We start from the raw sequence: 19514 nt of genomic DNA, 5'->3' as shown, positions 1-19514 counted from the left end.
TGAATCGCTCAGATTTCACTCAGTCCACAGCTGGGGAGCTGGAACCAGAACTGCACTCTTCAACAAAGACGGTGGGAATGTAATGTTTGCACCGAAAGACGCTCCACAGTCACAGATGATTACATGCAGATGTTGATGCATTAACCAATTAGCAGCAACTAATGCATCTGTCCCACCAACAGGACAGGAAGGCTGTGGTTGACATTTACAGTCAGAGCCAGGATCACTGGTATAACGGAAGTGTGTGTGTTTATGAACTTGTGTAAGTGTGCATGTCAGCAGATGTACTCGGAGGTCACAGTGTCGTCTTATATCCAACACCCAGTAACGGTCATATATAGTGTTTTTCCACCACATGGTTCCAACTCTCCAGGTGCTTGTTTCCACTGCGGATAGTTCCCCCGCAATGAAGTTACTATAGCGATAAAGCCATCATGACATCATCTTCAACATGACACAGACAGGATCAATGGAGGATACTGAAGGTTGCAGGTTTACTCTATAAGACTAGAGAACTGTAACTAACAGCTACAGCGAGCGGTGAACAGTCGCTCTGTTCGTTCTGAACGTCCCGTCTCGCTCGATGATGACGCAGTAGTGATGATTCTCTCTGACCAATCAGCAGTGTTTTCACATCACCTTCTGGTCTCACAGTCCCAGGTATCAGGTTCTATCCACAACATTTACCTGATGGAGAAGCAAAACAGGCAAGTAGAGTTGAGTCGAGCTGGTACCAAGCAGTGGGAAACTTCCATTTAGTTTGGTCATATTTATATGGTTTGTCCTCTATGGTTTAAACTTCACTTATGTTCATTATATTTTTATATTTCTTGTAGGGCGGCGTGGCTCAGGTGGCACTTTGGACTCAGGGTCACGTCAGGAGGTAAGTAAGGAAAGGTGACAAATCATCTGAGATGTGTCTTCCTCTTTTGTTTACATGTTTTATGTATTTGTTTCCAGCGTCAGTTCATCACAGTACAGAAAGATAAACTGTCGACCCAGCAGGATGTGATGCGCTAATCCTTCCTTTGGGGAAATGATGGAGGAGGAGGAGGAGGAGGAGGAGGAAGAGGAGGAGGAGGAGGAGGGCGAGGGCTGCTGACTGCTTCATAAACAACCCCTGCTGCCGACGGACTCCGAACACACACTCGTCTATTTGAAGTCTGATGTCTCTGAGGCTCGAAGTGAACCGGGATTTACTGCTGCTCTGCATCTCTGATGGTTAGTCATGATGAGTGTAATGGTGTAACAGATCCTTAGACTACAGCAACACACACACACACACAGACACACAGACACACACACACACAGACACACACACACACACACACACACACACACACAAACACACACACAGCTGTGTTAAATCAAGTCAATATTATCTATATACTCCAGAATTACAGATCAAAAATCTCTAAAAAGCCTCTTTGACAGGCGACATTTTCTCATGTGAAACATAAATAAAATATTCGTATATAAATTTAACTTCAATTAGACAGAGATGAAAAACCAAAACTCACCAGGTAGAAACAGGTGCTAAAAACTCCTCATTTATACTTCAAAACATTCAGAACTAATCTTATTTTGAAAGGGTACAGGAAAGTATAAAACACATTAGTGCCATCTTTTCCTCTGTAGTGTGTCTTTAACTTCTAAAACGACTCAGTGACAAGCTTCATGACAAATGACACATGGTGAAGGTTTGGTAAAGAAAACTGCTTGATTAATGTCCTAGTACATTACAATGTACTATTTTTAATGTACTAGGACTAGTTCAACAATTCCCAAAATGTTGAACTAGTCGTTTAATATGTGTTTTTTACGTTTATGTTGCTTATTCAAATGAATCGGTGAATAACGTTCAGGTGTAAAGTAAAAACTGAAGCTCCCACAGTTTATTATCAGAGTACAAACATTTAACAAATGGTTTATACTAGATTATACTGCAGGTGGAAGTAGACATTTTAAGTGAAGATGAATGTACAGCATCTGTCATTAATCACAGACTTACAGATTCATTTAAATCACAATCCATTTTTATCAGTGTTGACAAATCAAATCCAAATCGGCCAAAGTCACAATTAATTAACCAGTAATTATCATTCAGTTAATTAACTTTTTACACCTGCCACAACAATGTCACAGACTCTATTCTGAACAACAGACAGTCAACAATATATTTTCTGTGGCTCCACATGAAAGAAATAAGAAAATATGAAGGTTTTCCATCATGTCATGATGGAAACATTAGTGACTGAGGAAGGACTGACCACATGAATGCATCAAACGAATGTGTTGCATGTGTAATGGGATACATATAATAATCTTATAGTAAAGTTAAGTTTAACTCACACACCACAGATATCAAATTCTGTAGAAATAAAAAGATATAAATTGTACAAGTATTTTCACCGAATATGTAATTTGTTCCCTGAAACAAAAATCAATTCATTAAATAACTGAAGTTATTAGTCTACTCAGTTTGATTGACAGGACAGATGATCAGAGGGGCGGAGTTTTTACCACCATGATTAAGTCCTGGACAGAAGAATGGGTAGAGTTTCTCAGTGAAGGAGCAGCCAGTAAAGGAGTAGATGAGAGCTGCAGCAGCTACGTCATAAAAGGAGACCAGACCCTCCTCATGATCCACAAACACCCCCACCTTCTCAGGCTGAGACTTCAGAGAGAGACGGACACGAGGGTCATCAAGAGCTCTGTACTCATTTCCATTTATCAACCATATCGTCCAGTTACCATGTTCAGGGCTCAGTGTGATCTCTCCCTTCCTGTTGATCGACTCTCTGGCCACTCCTAAATCCCAGTCAGTCTTTCCTTTAACCTGAACCTCAAAGTAAAATCTGCCTGAAGAGAAACTCTGCTTTCCTAAGACAATAGGGTATTGAGAAAATCTCTCTGGATTGTCTCGGAGATTCTTCCTCACATCACCACAGTGAACTTGTTTTCCATCATCAGACAGGACGAGTTGAGGATGTGCTGTATCAGGATCCAGAGTCACATCCTCTGCATACTGCTGGACCCTCTTCAGCTCAGCCTCAAACAGCTTCTTCATCTCTTCACTGAGCGTCTCCTCCAGCTGAGCCACAGCTCTCACCACAGTCCCCTCATATGATGATGGACGGACTCTGACCTCTGTCCAGTCCTTGGTGGGTGGAGCAGCTTTCAGGGGTGGGAAGCTTTGGAGGAGGTGGAGGTGGTCTTCAGAGAGTGAGAGCTGCTCCACCTCAGTGCTTCTCTTCATCAGCTCAGAGATTTCCTGTTCCAGCTCTGTGATGAAGTCTTCAGCCTGTTTGTCTGTGGTTTTCTGTTTGTCTTCGATCTCCTTTATGAGCTGGTTCAGGCCTCTGTCAACAGACTCCTTCAGAGCAGTGAAGACCTGAACACCTTCTGCTTTCTCTCTGTCTGCATCATCTTTACTGATCTTGACTGAGTGTTTGATCTCCTGAATCTTCAGTCGTCTCTTCTGGATCATTTGCTGAATTTCAGCCTCTGTCTTCTCCAGCTCTGCCTTCTTTCCTTCATATTCTTCTTTCAGAGGAACAAACTCATGTGTCTTGTGGTCTAAAACAGAGCAGAACTTGCAGACACATGTCTGGTCGGTCTGACAGAACAGCTCCAGAGGTTTATCGTGCTTCGTACACATCCTGTCTTCCAGGTTCTCCACAGGGTCGATCAGCTGATGTCTTTTCAGGGCTGACACTGTCAGGTGAGGCTCCAGGTGAGTCTCACAGTAGGAGGTCAGACACACCAGGCAGGACTTCAGGGCCTTCAGTTTGGTTCCAGTGCAGACGTCACAGGGAACTTCTCCTGGTTTGGAAACTTGTTGCTCTGAGCTGCTGCTGCTGGTTTTCTGTTGAGCTTCATGTTTGAACTGAGCAACCATCTCAGAGATGAAAGTGTTGATGTGAAGCTCAGGTCTTATTTTGAAAACCTTTTTACACATGGGACACTGACACCTGTCACTAATGTCCCAGTGTGTAGTGATGCAGTTCTTACAGAAGTTGTGTCCACATGATGTACTGACTGGATCAGTGAACACATCCAGACAGATGCAGCACAGGAACTGATCTTCAGATCTCAGGTTGCTGGCAGCAGACATGTCGACACACTGAGAGGGAAAGAAACATTTCATTTACAATAATGTTCTGTTTGTTTAACCAATTGTTTTCAAACTGGGGGGTGGGCCGCCCTGTGGAGCATAGATGACACTGAGTTTGTTCGAAATCTCAAGCTGACATGTCAGACTGGAGGGGTGGAGATTCACCTGTCAGAGGACAGGGTGATGCAAAGGGGAATTTACAAAAGCTCTGGGTGTGTACAACTAAAATCCCTTTGTTTGAGACCATGCTGCCACACCAGTAAGTTGCTGGAGACCAATTTTCTTTGTTTGATATTATTTATTTTTCATATTGACCTTTATTTCACTAAAATTCAACATGGATCCTTTATTGGTTATTTCTCCTTCCATTGTTAATGACTGATAAAAATTATGGGGTGGTGGCTGTGAACTTCTTTTCTCCTGAAGGGGGCGTGGCAGAGAAAGTTTGAGAACAACTGGTTTAAACAGAAAGTAAAACGACTATTCTATTAAGTTTAGCTTGCAATATTAGTTACAGTCATTTTGAATCATATATGTAATATTTTTATCAAGTTATTAAAAGGACAGATCTTCTAACAAAGTTTCACTTACTCAGTGACAAAGTTAATGTAGTTCCTCTTGTTGCTTCACAATAAAAGCCCTCCCTTTGGTTTTCATGTGGAAAGCTTTTATCGTGAAACAGCTAGAGGAAGTAGAATGTATTACAGCTGTAGGAAGTGATAACAGTAATAAAAGCAGGAAATGAGTGAAAGTAAAGTGTAAAGCACAGAGACTCAGTAAGGAGGTAGAAAGGTCCTGAGAACTGACCCAGAGACAGTTTAAGGTGGACTATAGTGGGTCTGTGGACAAACAGACACAGTTATATTGTGACCCATTTCACAAGTGTCAGTATGAAATGAAGAGAGTGAAACTTCCACCTGAGTAGAGATGAAGATTTGTGTTAGTGCTGGTTGTTCAAACAGTAAATATGATCAGCTGTACTCACCAGTGTTTGGTAGAGACTCTGCTGTGTTGTTGACAAAGACCTGATGGACTCACTTTAATTTTCTGTCAGAGAGAAACAGACTCGTCTCCGCTGCAGCTCAGTTGTTGCTCTGACAGACTTTCCTTTCATTTCTGGAGTGAGACGTTGAAGTTTCCTGTCTTTTAGAGATTTAGATTTTTTTTAAAACAAAAGTTACTTTTTATTTTCTGCATGTAATAAACTAACGGATTAATCGTGAAAATAATAATTAGATCAATAAATATCGAAACTCATCGTTAATTACAGCCCTACTTTCATTAAACTGAGTTTTCTTCAGTTGCGCATTTTCTGCGCAGCTGCTTGCCCTTGAACACACCACCGAAAGGAACTCTGGGAAGGAAAAGATGGCGGGGACGTTCAAAAGCTCCGCTGAGCGGCCGAATCAACAACAACATAGAGTGTAAATAATCAAACGCAGTTCTGCCATAATCGCCGGAGACGGCTCAGCGGCTCACCTCCCCAGGTGACCCCGGTGACCATGAACCGAGGCCGCGGGAGGTTGGAGCCTCCGGCCGCTGAGACGGGCTCTCCGCCGGAGCAGCACCGGGCCCCGGTGAGACCGAACCGGCTGAGCAGGAGCTTCAGACCGACTCAGACCGCGGCGGAGGGCCGCTCTCCGAAGAGCCAGCGGCCCAGTGAGTCCCCGCTCCGTTACAGTCATCTCCGGCGGTTGACGTTACTGAACGTGTCTCTGTGACGGGGACACGTCGTGACAACTTCCCGCCACAGCGACCTGCCAAACTACGATCAAATACTTCGCCATTTTATCTTTCCATCAAACATGACTGCAGATGTCTTCATGACCCGGAACTCACTGTCTGCTCCTCGGTCACGACTCATTCACCATCCTGCAGTTAAATTAACGTGTAATAATTAATCTGCTTGTTGCCAGTGGAAACGGTGATAAAACGGTGGATTGTTCATTAACCTGAAAATGAGAACAGCTCATAAATAATCTCATGTACTATGTGCAGAAAAATATTAAACTTTAATGATGTTTAACAGTTTGAAGACAGAGCAGATTAAACACAGCTCATGTTATCAGTCCCTCAGCTCCAGGACCCTGACCTCTGACCTCTGACCTCTGACCTGTCTGTTGAGTGCAGTAAACTAAAGAAGGTTTACGGAGAGGTTACTGAAGTTACATCAGCAGAGCAGTGGATGTTGTTGTCTGTGAATCTGATTCTGAATCAGCTGTTTTTGCGTCTCCTCTCGTCCAGAGTTTAAGACCCCGACCAGGATCCCCAGGTCCAGAGCAGCTGCTGGTTTCAGCGGAGAGTCTCCGCACAACGACTCCGACCTTCAGCACGACATCGTCTGGGACGCCGCCTCGCCGTCACCCAACAGACTCGGTAAACTTCTGACGTTGCAGGTTTTCATTTCAGTTACTGTTGTAATCATTTGTCAGTTAATCAATTATTAGATTGACGGGAAATTAAGTTCAGTTTCATTTGTTTGACACAAATTTCAAATATTTCCTTTTTTTCCAGCTGCTCCAATTCTCTGTTTTATATCATTGTAAAGTTAAAGTCTTTATAATTCAGGTTGTTTATCTCCAGGGAAACGAGGGAGGAAACACGCGGCCGGAGCGGTGAACATCTCTGAGCTCGTCAGCAGGATCGCTCCCAAGGTCGGTCGCACACTCGCCACTGTTGTCACTGAACGCCGTTTTTTACTCTTCACAGCCCAGATCATTAAAAAAACAACATTAGACAAATAAAGAGCGTCACTTATGCATGTCCTCGTTGTGTCGTCGCTCGTCTTCGTGAAGCACGGCAGGCCGGAGGTCACAGAGCCCACGTTACAGCAGTGGATCGGAGACAGCGCCGCCATCCCCTGCACTCCAGACGTTCAAGTTCCCAAACCCAAGAAGAAATCCCCGAGGTGAGCTCAGAGGGAATTAGCCCCACATCTGTTTTCTCTCTCTAATCACTTTAAACACAGTCATTCAGTTTGTTCTGTGCGCAGGCCGAACGCAGTGGACGACCTGCTGAAACTCGCCAAACAGTTTGACCTCAACATGTTTCGTCAGGATGAGGACGAGGCGGAGGACGAGGTGGAGGACGCGCACCAGCAGAGTGTGGAGCTCCTGTCTGACGACATCTTGGATTCTGAACACAACGACTTTTCACCGTCACTCCGTGGAAACGTTCCACCGGCTGTGAACGCAGCGGCTGGGACAGATGTGCAGACTCATCGGGATCAACATATGGACGAAGAGCTGGACTTCCTGTTTGATGGACCGACCCAACACGTAAGCGGAGATTTAAGTCAGGTGTCGTCTGCTCAGCCGTCACAAGTTACACCTGCTCTCACCTCAGAGGCTTCTGGGAAAACTCCCACGACCAACACTAAAGGCGGCGGGGCAGCGAGCGACGAGTTCGAGGACGACTGGGAAAACGACGACTTGCTAAACGACTCTCTGGTGCTGCTGATGACGCAGAACCCACAGAACTTCAGAGCTCCGCCTCTCTGCTCGACACAGAAACCACTTCAGCCTTCGGCCTGTGGAGACGCTCGCCTCGGCCAATCAGCTGCTTCTAAAGCCCAAAAAGAAACTGGGAGACAAAGAGCGACTTTCAAACTGGAGTCTAATCCAGATTTCTCTGTGAAGAGAATCCAGACGGACACGAGGACAAACTGGACGGTGGATCCCAGCTCGAAGACGGCAGGTAAAGACTCCGAGCAGAGCAGGTGTTCCACCAGTGAGGGGCTTTCAGGTGAGACCGGGTCTCGGGGAACCTGGCACACATCAAACGCCCTGAGGTCAGATCAGAAACCTCAGTCGTATCAGAGGACGTGTGTTTCTGCTGCGTCGACCTCAAACGCATCACCTACAGAAGCCGCCCCCTCCCACGTGCCCCCCCCCGCCGCCGCCGCCGACTTCCTGGATGAGGACCTGGACGCCTTCTTCTCCTCGGACCCGGTTTGGGACGACCCGGCCGACGACGACCTGCTGTGTGACATGTGTGAAGACCTCGAGAACCAGATCCAGAGCGGGGATCACGTGTCCACCAAACAGACTCCGCCCACTGGTCAGACGTCCAACCAGAGAGCTGCTCTGCAACCGTCCAACAGAGCCTGGGACAACAGGAGCCGACAGCCAGCCAATCAGAAGCCATTTCACCAAAAACAACCCACGACTCTCCCCGGTGGTTCAGGTCGACCTGCTGGTCGTTCATTGGCTGTTTCTGCAGGTGTACAGGTGAACACGGCGACGGATCGAACACAAGGCGCCTCAGGATCCGGCAGCTGTCTGTGGGGGGGGGGCAGGGTCCAGTCGGCTGCTGCAGCACCGCGGCCCCCGCAGGGGAAGACCGGCAAAGACCAGTTCACCTTCAAGAGGCCGGACAATCCGGTTTCCACGGTGACCAGCAAAGGTAAGAGCACGAACACACTGAGGTTACACACTACTCCATCGTCACGGCAACATGAGCACGTGCAGTAAACGCATCACAAAAGGTTAGAAACACCTGGAGTGTCTTTATACAGCAGCAGTGATGATGATCGGTATCGGCCCTGAACCGTATCGATCGATCAGTTAGCGTTAGCGTTAGCTTCACCACGAGCTTCAGTGCAGCTACGAGCTAACAGCTGGACTCATCCTGATTGGATCTTGTTGATTGTCTTTGACTGTTTGTAGCTTGTTGTTGCTGTTGTCTCTCCTCAGACTGAACATCTGTATAAACATATATTTTATCTAATTGTAGGAAATTATTAATAATGTTGATTTTGCTAATGACAGTTTTAATGACATTAAACATGTAAAAGAGAAAAGTAGAGACAGGAAGGAGGATCAGGTATAAACACGTGCAACATGTTAGCTTCATGAAACTCTGTTAAACTGCAAAACGTTAAGCTAGCAGTGAACAAGCTACAAGGAAAAACTAACTTACAAAGTTATAAGTTCAATAAATGAATATTTTTTTGTTGTTTTTTAAGTCTATAATATGTAAATATATAGTGTTTGAATGAAGCGTCATAGTTTCTGTTTAATGTTAAAAACTTCAGTTTAATTTACAGAATATTTTTTCTAACATGACACACTCGTCTCCTCTGTGTCTCCTCTGTCTCCTCTGTCTCCTCTGTCTCCTCTGTGTCTCCTGCGTCTCCTCTGTCTCCTCTGTCTCCTCTGTCTCCTCTGTCTCCTGTGTCTCCTCTGTGTCTCCTCTGTCTCCTCTGTCTCCTGTGTCTCCTCTGTGTCTCCTGTGTCTCCTGTGTCTCCTCTGTCTCCTCTGTCTCCTGTGTCTCCTCTGTGTCTCCTGTGTCTCCTGTGTCTCCTGTGTCTCCTCTGTCTCCTGTGTCTCCTCTGTGTCTCCTGCGTCTCCTCTGTCTCCTCTGTCTCCTCTGCGTCTCCTGTGTCTCCTCTGTCTCCTGTGTCTCCTCTGTCTCCTGCGTCTCCTCTGCGTCTCCTCTGCGTCTCCTCTGCATCTCCTCTGCGTCTCCTGTGTCTCCTGCGTCTCCTCTGTCTCCTGTGTCTCCTCTGCGTCTCCTGTGTCTCCTCTGTCTCCTGTGTCTCCTCTGCGTCTCCTGTGTCTCCTCTGTCTCCTGTGTCTCCTGTGTCTCCTCTGTCTCCTGTGTCTCCTGTGTCTCCTGTGTCTCCTCTGCGTCTCCTGTGTCTCCTGTGTGTCTCCTCTGCGTCTCCTGTGTCTCCTCTGTGTCTCCTCTGTCTCCTGTGTCTCCTCTGCGTCTCCTGTGTCTCCTCTGTCTCCTGTGTCTCCTCTGTCTCCTGTGCGTCTCCTGTGCGTCTCCTCTGTGTCTCCTCTGTGTCTCCTCTGCGTCTCCTCTGTCTCCTGTGCGTCTCCTGTGCGTCTCCTCTGTGTCTCCTCTGTGTCTCCTCTGCGTCTCCTCTGCGTCTCCTCTGTCTCCTCTGCGTCTCTTCTGCGTCTCCTCTGCGTCTCCTCTGTCTCCTGTGTCTCCTCTGCGTCTCCTGCGTCTCCTCTGCGTCTCTTCTGTGTCTCCTCTGTGTCTCCTCTGCGTCTCCTCTGCGTCTCCTGTGTCTCCTGCGTCTCCTGTGTCTCCTGCGTCTCCTCTGCGTCTCCTCTGCGTCTCCTGTGTCTCCTCTGTCTCCTCTGTGTCTCCTCTGCGTCTCCTGTGTCTCCTGCGTCTCCTGCGTCTCCTGTGTCTCCTGCGTCTCCTGTGCGTCTCCTCTGCGTCCCCTCTGCGTCTCCTGTGTCTCCTGCGTCTCCTGCGTCTCCTGTGTCTCCTGCATCTCCTGTGCGTCTCCTCTGCGTCTCCTGCGTCTCCTCTGCGTCTCCTCTGTCTCCTGTGTCTCCTCTGCGTCTCCTGCGTCTCCTCTGCGTCTCTTCTGTGTCTCCTCTGTGTCTCCTCTGCGTCTCCTCTGCGTCTCCTGTGTCTCCTGCGTCTCCTGTGTCTCCTGCGTCTCCTCTGCGTCTCCTCTGCGTCTCCTGTGTCTCCTCTGTCTCCTCTGTGTCTCCTCTGCGTCTCCTGTGTCTCCTGCGTCTCCTGCGTCTCCTGTGTCTCCTGCGTCTCCTGTGCGTCTCCTCTGCGTCCCCTCTGCGTCTCCTGTGTCTCCTGCGTCTCCTGCGTCTCCTGTGTCTCCTGCATCTCCTGTGCGTCTCCTCTGCGTCCCCTCTGCGTCCCCTCTGCGTCTCCTGTGTCTCCTGCGTCTCCTGTGTCTCCTGCATCTCCTGTGCGTCTCCTCTGCAGCTCTGGGTAAATGTTCGGCAGCAGAGATCGAGCTGAAGAAGCAGCAGGCGATGGAGAGAAGGCGACAGCGACTTCAGGCGACACAGAACCTCCGAGCTCCGACATGACGGAGACGACAAGAACTCTGTCCTGTCCACATGTCTGAGGGTCGGAGACAACAGAACCTGGACCTGCTGTCCCCCGTCTCCTCTGACCTCCTTCACTCCTAAAGATTCAAACGTCTGAATCGGCTCAAAATAACGAGCTGGACAAAGTTAATTGTACAAATATGTTCTTAAAGTAAAATGAAAGTGTACTGTGATGTCATGTTTATCTATTCTGTAATAGTTCTTTAATTATGAAATCAGGATGTTTTTAAGGAGCAGTGAAGCATTTTGGGAAAGATTCTTCAGACGTCTTCACCTTCAGAGAGACGACAGCAGGTGTGAGAGAGAGGGAATCTCACGTCTGTGCTCGGCAGTTTCACTCTTCACAAATTCATTTAATAGAGAAAGTGCTGCCGGTTAAACTGAACTGAACTGAACACGGTTACCGCTACTCACTGTAAACAGGCGGGAAACACTCGCCATCTGAACACGCCAACGCCTCGTCCTTGAAAATCTAATCTCCAGAAAAATATTGTCTTCTCCTCAGGCCAGTTACCAAAAAAAACTGTCCTTATTACATTTCTAAGCTCATCAATAACGTGTTAATCAGTTGATCAGCTTCAGACCCAGGCTAGCTGCTAGCTATCCTAAGCTAAAACACTCATGGAAGGAAAGTGAATGAATGAATTTCCCAAAGTGTTGAACTGTTCCTTTTAACATCAGGTCGTATATGAAGACATCTTTTTAAGGTGGAAATGATTGATCTGATTGATGACTCGTCTGATTTTATCAACAAACTAAAGTCACTTTGTCTCACATGTTGTCATGGAAATTAACTCCATGTTTACACACGAGTGAATCTGCGTATAAATAAAAATGACTCAAACAAAACATCCATCGACTCAATCCTCTGTCCAGGAAACATTTATTTTAACATCATGTTTTCAGATTGTCACGTTCCCGTGAAACGTTCACTTGGATTCAAGGATTAACTGATTAGATTTTGGTGGTGAAAGGTCAAAGGTCATGATGAACTCACACACAAATTATGACAAATCACACAATTGGTAAATATTTTATCCGACTGGATGAACAGGGACGTGACCTGAAACTAGTCTGAGTGGAGGAGGAGGTGATTCTAGTTTTTCTCTCTTGATAGAACTATGCTAACAGTTTCCCCCTGCTTCCAGTCTTTGTGCTAAGCTAGGCTAAACACATGCTGCGAGGCTGAGGAGAATGGTGGACTCTTCCTTTAAGATTCTCCAGCTCTGTACAAGCATCAACGTCCAGACTGAAACATGAAGCTGCAGTTCCTCTAACGACCACTAGAGTCTGGCTCCAACAGTGAGTCAGTCCCCATAGACTCCCATGTTAAACTGTCCAACTTTACAGCAGAAATAAACATGTTTACAGCCTGGTACAAAAACTGTTTGGTCTCTAGAGCTAATTTCCTCCTTCATGACACCTGTTTATATAACTCACCTGTTTATATAACTCACCTGTTTACATTTTATTAAGGACTAAAGTTATGGAGGATTGAGGGGTGTGGCCTCTTTGAGTGACAGGTGGGTGAGCGTATGTTTCCCACAAACTGGCTCCACAAGCCCGTCCTCAAGATGGCGACAGTGGAGCAGCTCACTCTGAGCTTCAGAAACCTGCAGTTGATGTCACAGAGGCGACGGCCATCTTTATTTACAGTCTGTTTGCCAGATTTGTTTTTATTGTTTTTATTTTTAGTCCCTTTTCTAACCGTCAGTGTCAGACGTTTTATTTCTCCTTTAACTTCAGTTCTGTTCAGAACTTTATCAAGCTGATTTAAAGAAATCCAATTTTTTTTTATTAATTAAACAAATCCTCACAAACACTGAGATCAAGATAAATAAAATAAATAAATTTTTTAGATGGATCTTTTTTTTATCTTTTCAGAGTATAAAATGAATGATTTACTGTTTAACTCAGTAAATGTAGAATTTGAGTTTTCATGGTGGACTTTAGCTTAATCCACTGTATCATGTAAATATTATTCCTCTAAAGGTCACAGGTCATGACAGGTCACTGGTCCCTGGTCGGGCTCGTCAGGTGTCTTTATTAACGGTCTGATACGGCCCCAGCAGGTAAACTGAGCCGCTTTTCAGCCGACAGGTGTGTAACTGTAGTAATCACAGGCTCAGGATTCACTTCCCTCCCTTTGTCAGGGTGATTTCTCTGAAGGAAGAAGAATCATTTTTAATTAGAGTGAAAGTCCTGCAGGAGTTTAAATATATACATTAAATGAAGGAAATGCTTTATTGCTTTTCCTGCGCTGCCCCGGGTCCTCCATAGAAACTCACTACAAAACACTTAAAAAAGGAAATTCCTGTTTTTAACGCCTTTCATGGCTGAAAGCATGTTATCACCTGTTAATGTGCAAAAAAAGCAAGTGCACCAAGTAACAATATTTAAATGCTTCTAAATGTATTCTACATGTACAATATCAAATTTTTAAATGGGGTTCTATGACACACAAAGAGAACCTTGTAATCCTGAGAACTCGCTGTCGGTTCTATCTCGCAAAACCTGAAGAGAAGCAACGATTTTCAAACACTTTGTTTTAAACGGTTTTACATTAGTTCTGTAGCGGAGTGTCTGCATGCATCAGAAAGTTAAGCTGGATTTGTTCTGTGACATTTTTACCACATTTATTTCTTGTTTTATGTTGAATCATTTCTGGCTGGACAGCAACAGCAAGGCCAGTTCTAATGTCCCAGACTGATGACTGGCTGATGACTGATGGATGACTGACTGACTGATGCTACATCCACACTAAAACGTTTTCATTTGAAAACTGTTTTTAAACGAAGAGGATCTCTGTCCATACACCTGAAAACACACACATACATCACCATGTAAACTGAGCATGTGTCTCCTCTGCAGTTGTAGCATTAAAACAGAGAATGTAAGTGAACAAAAACTGCTAGCAAAGACAACAAGGCCAGTAACATTGTCATTCATTATCATGTTGTTTTCACCACTGGTAGTCCAGGCTGTTGACAGCCAATCACGAGAGACCGTGGGTGTGACCTCATCGTTTACAAATGTCTCAGTTTTTGTCCAGACTACAACACAACCGAAGAGCTTTCACAATAAAACAATACCCCAGAGTTTTCAAAATAAGACACAACCACAGAGTTTTCAAAATAAAACACAGCCCCAGAGTTTTCAAAATGAAACACATCCCCAGAGTTTTCAATTGAAAAGAGGTCATAACAAGAGGTTATGACTTACTATACTATGACGTTTTATGCCTCATTATACTATGACGTTTGTTGACGTTTTATGCCTTACTATACTATGATGTTTTTATGACATTTTTATATTTTACTACACTTTGACATTTTTATGCCTTACTATACTATGACGTTTTTATGACTTTTTATGCCTTATTATACTATGACGTTTTTATGACTTTTTATGCCTTATTATACTATGACATTTTTATGACTTTTTATGCCTTACTATACTATGACATTTTTATGACTTTTTATGGCTTACTATACTATGACTTTTTATGCCTTACTATATTATGACGTTTTTATGACTTTTTATGCCTTACTATATTATGACGTTTTTATGACTTTTTATGGCTTACTATATTATGACATTTTTATGAATTTTTATGGCTTACTATACTATGACGTTTTTATGACTTTTTATGCCTTACTATATTATGACATTTTTATGACTTTTTATGGCTTACTATACTATGACTTTTTATGCCTTATTATACTATGACGTTTTTATGACTTTTTATGGCTTACTATACTATGACGTTTTTATGACTTTTTATGCCTTACTATACTATGACGTTTTTATGACTTTTTATGGCTTACTATATTATGACATTTTTATGAATTTTTATGGCTTACTATACTATGACGTTTTTATGACTTTTTATGGCTTACTGTACTATGACGTTTTCTATGACTTTTTATGACTTTTTATGGCTTACTATACTATGACTTTTTATGCCTTACTATATTATGACATTTTTATGACTTTTTATGGCTTATTATACTATGACATTTTTATGACTTTTTATGCCTTACTATACTATGACATTTTTATGACTTTTTATGCCTTACTATACTACGACGTTTTATAGCTTACTATACTATGACTTTTTATGCCTTATTATACTATGACGTTTTTATGACTTTTTAGGCCTTATTATACTATGACAATTTTATGACTTTTTATGCCTTACTATACTATGACATTTTTATGACTTTTTATGGCTTACTATACTATGACTTTTTATGCCTTACTATATTATGACGTTTTTATGACTTTTTATGCCTTACTATATTATGACGTTTTTATGACTTTTTATGCCTTACTATATTATGACATTTTTATGACTTTTTTTGCCTTACTATACTATGACGTTTTTATGACTTTTTATGCCTTACTATACTATGACGTTTTTTGACTTTCTATGCCTTATTATACTATGACATTTTATGCCTTATTATACTATGACGTTTTTATGACTTTTTATGCCTTATTATACTATGACATTTTTATGAATTTTTATGGCTTACTATACTATGACGTTTTTATGACTTTTTATGCCTTACTATATTATGACATTTTTATGACTTTTTATGCCTTACTATATTATGACATTTTTATGAATTTTTATGGCTTACTATACTATGACTTTTTATGCCTTATTATACTATGACATTTTTATGACTTTTTATTCCTTACTATACTATGACGTTTTTATGACTTTTTCTGCCTTACTATACTATGACGTTTTTTTGACTTTCTATGCCTTATTATACTATGACTTTTTATGCCTTATTATACTATGACATTTTTATGACTTTTTATGGCTTATGACATTTTTATGACTTTTTATGGCTTATGACATTTTTATGACTTTTTATGCCTTACTATACTATGACATTTTTATGACTTTTTATGGCTTACTATACTATGACTTTTTATGCCTTACTATATTATGACGTTTTTATGACTTTTTATGCCTTACTATATTATGACATTTTTATGACTTTTTATGGCTTACTATACTATGACGTTTTTATGACTTTTTATGGCTTACTATACTATGACGTTTTTATGACTTTTTATGCTTTACTATATTATGACGTTTTTATGACTTTTTTTGTCTTATTATACTATGACATTTTTATGACTTTTTATGCCTTACTATACTATGACATTTTTATGACTTTTTATGGCTTACTATTCTATGACTTTTTATGCCTTTTTATACTATGACATTTTTATGACTTTTTATGGTTTACTATACTATGACTTTTTATGCCTTACTATATTATGACGTTTTTATGACTTTTTATGCCTTACTATATTATGACATTTTTATTACTTTTTATGGCTTACTATACTATGACGTTTTTATGACTTTTTATGGCTTGCTATACTCTGACGTTTTTATGACTTTTTATGCCTTACTATATTATGACGTTTTTATGACTTTTTATGGCTTACTATACTATGACTTTTTATGCCTTACTATATTATGACGTTTTTATGACTTTTTATGCCTTACTATATTATGACATTTTTATGACTTTTTATGACTTACTATATTATGACATTTTTATGACTATTTATGACTTACTATACTATGACTTTTTATGCCTTACTATATTATGACTTTTTATGCCTTATTATACTATGACTTTTTATGCCTTACTATACTATGACTTTTTATGCCTTACTATACTATGACTTTTTATGCCTTACTATATTATGAAATTTTTATGACTTTTTATGGCTTATTATACTATGACATTTTTATGACTTTTTATGCCTTACTATACTATGACATTTTTATGACGTTTTATGGCTTACTATACTATGACGTTTTTATGCCTTACTATATTGTGACGTTTTTATGACTTTTTATGCCTTACTATATTATGACATTTTTATGACTTTTTATGGCTTACTATACTATGACGTTTTTATGACTTTTTATGGCTTACTATACTATGACGTTTTTATGACTTTTTATGCCTTACTATACTATGATGTTTTTATGACTTTTTGTGCTTTACTATGTTATGACATTTTTATGACTTTTTTTGCTTTATTATACTATGACATTTTTATGACTTTTTATGCCTTACTATACTATGACGTTTTTATGACTTTTTATGGATTACTATACTATGAATTTTTATGAATTTTTATGGCTTACTATATTATGACATTTTTATGAATTTTTATGCCTTACTATATTATGACATTTTTATGAATTTTTATGGCTTACTATACTATGACTTTTTATGCCTTACTATATTATGACGTTTTTATGACTTTTTATGCCTTACTATATTATGACATTTTTATGACTTTTTATGGCTTACTATACTATGACTTTTTATGCCTTATTATACAATGACGTTTTTATGACTTTTTATGCCTTATTATACTATGACATTTTTATGACTTTTTATGGCTTACTATACTGTGACTTTTTATGCCTTACTATATTATGACGTTTTTATGACTTTTTATGCCTTACTATATTATGACATTTTTATGACTTTTTATGGCTTACTATACTATGACGTTTTTATGACTTTTTATGCTATGACGTTTTTATGACTTTTTATGCCTTACTATATTATGACATTTTTATGACTTTTTAAGCCTTACTATATTATGACATTTTTATGACTTTTTATGGCTTACTATACTATGACTTTTTATGCCTTATTATACAATGACGTTTTTATGACTTTTTATGCCTTATTATACTATGACATTTTTATGACTTTTTATGGCTTACTATACTGTGACTTTTTATGCCTTACTATATTATGACGTTTTTATGACTTTTTATGGCTTACTATACTGTGACTTTTTATGCCTTACTATATTATGACGTTTTTATGACTTTTTATGCCTTACTATATTATGACGTTTTTATGACTTTTTATGCCTTACTATATTATGACATTTTTATGACTTTTTATGGCTTACTATACTATGACTTTTTATGCCTTATTATACAATGACGTTTTTATGACTTTTTATGCCTTATTATACTATGACATTTTTATGACTTTTTATGGCTTACTATACTGTGACTTTTTATGCCTTACTATATTATGACGTTTTTATGACTTTTTATGGCTTACTATACTGTGACTTTTTATGCCTTACTATATTATGACGTTTTTATGACTTTTTATGCCTTACTATATTATGACATTTTTATGACTTTTTATGCCTTACTATACTATGACGTTTTTTGACTTTCTATGCCTTATTATACTATGACATTTTATGCCTTATTATACTATGACGTTTTTATGACTTTTTATGCCTTACTATACTATGACATTTTTATGAATTTTTATGCCTTACTATACTATGACGTTTTTATGACTTTTTATGCCTTACTATATTATGACATTTTTATGACTTTTTATGGCTTACTATATTATCACATTTTTATGACTTTTTATGGCTTACTATACTATGACTTTTTATGCCTTATTATATTATGACGTTTTTATGACTTTTTATGCCTTACTATATTATGACATTTTTATGACTTTTTATGACTTTTTATGGCTTACTATATTATCACATTTTTATGACTTTTTATGGCTTACTATACTATGACGTTTTTATGACTTTTTATGCCTTACTATATTATGACATTTTTATGACTTTTTATGGCTTACTATATTATGACATTTTTATGACTTATTATACTATGACATTTTGATGACTTTTTATGGATTACTATACTATGACTTTTTATGCCTTATTATACTATGACGTTTTTATGACTTTTTATGCTTACTATACTATGAATTTTTATGAATTTTTATGGCTTACTATATTATCACATTTTTATGACTTTTTTTGGCTTACTATACTATGACGTTTTTATGACTTTTTATGCCTTACTATATTATGACATTTTTATGACTTTTTATGGCTTACTATATTATGACATTTTTATGACTTTTTATGGCTTACTATACTATGACTTTTTATGCCTTATTATACTATGACATTTTTATGACTTTTTATGCCTTATTATACTATGACATTTTGATGACTTTTTATGGATTACTATACTATGACTTTTTATGCCTTATTATACTATGACGTTTTTATGACTTTTTATGCCTTATTATACTATGACATTTTTATGACTTTTTATGCTTACTATACTATGACATTTTTATGACTTTTTATGCCTTACTATACTATGACATTTTATGCCTTACTATATTATGACGTTTTTATGACTTTTTATGGCTTATTATACTATGACATTTTGATGACTTTTTATGGATTACTATACTATGACTTTTTATGGATTACTATACTATGACTTTTTATGCCTTATTATACTATGACGTTTTTATGACTTTTTATGCCTTATTATACTATGACATTTTTATGACTTTTTATGCCTTACTATACTATGACATTTTTATGACTTTTTATGCCTTACTATATTATGACATTTTTATGACTTTTAATCCTTACTATATTATGACATTTTTATGACTTTTTATGGCTTACTATATTATGACATTTTTATGACTTTTTATGG

General features: G+C 40.0%; 2 protein-coding genes across 3 annotated transcripts; one reads left to right on the top strand and one right to left on the bottom strand.

Annotated features, from left to right (window-relative positions):
* The first annotated feature begins 1082 nt into the window (after nucleotides 1-1082).
* On the top strand, nucleotides 1083-11788 carry etaa1a (ETAA1 activator of ATR kinase a). Of its 2 annotated transcripts, none has more exons than XM_056372711.1 (6): nucleotides 1083-1221; nucleotides 6362-6493; nucleotides 6701-6771; nucleotides 6913-7025; nucleotides 7110-8521; nucleotides 10812-11788. In XM_056372711.1, exons 1-6 carry the CDS (start codon nucleotides 1167-1169, stop codon nucleotides 10916-10918), a joined length of 1890 nt encoding a protein of 629 aa, XP_056228686.1. In that variant the 5' UTR covers nucleotides 1083-1166; the 3' UTR covers nucleotides 10919-11788. The 2 variants fall into 2 exon arrangements, with proteins under 2 accessions (XP_056228686.1, XP_056228685.1); XM_056372710.1 differs by lacking the exon at nucleotides 1083-1221 and adding an exon at nucleotides 5471-5776.
* On the bottom strand, nucleotides 1869-5297 carry LOC130166877 (E3 ubiquitin-protein ligase TRIM39-like). The gene is made up of 2 exons (XM_056372712.1): nucleotides 5103-5297; nucleotides 1869-4126 (listed from the first exon to the last, which is right to left on the bottom strand). The coding sequence occupies exon 2, from the start codon at nucleotides 4115-4117 to the stop codon at nucleotides 2474-2476; it is 1644 nt and encodes a 547-aa protein (XP_056228687.1). The 5' UTR covers nucleotides 4118-4126; nucleotides 5103-5297; the 3' UTR covers nucleotides 1869-2473.
* Nucleotides 11789-19514: the final 7726 nt, after the last annotated feature.

Source organism: Seriola aureovittata, chromosome 3, assembly GCF_021018895.1.
Source record: "Seriola aureovittata isolate HTS-2021-v1 ecotype China chromosome 3, ASM2101889v1, whole genome shotgun sequence".
NCBI lineage: Eukaryota > Metazoa > Chordata > Actinopteri > Carangiformes > Carangidae > Seriola > Seriola aureovittata.
This window is presented reverse-complemented; position numbering and strand designations above follow the sequence as displayed.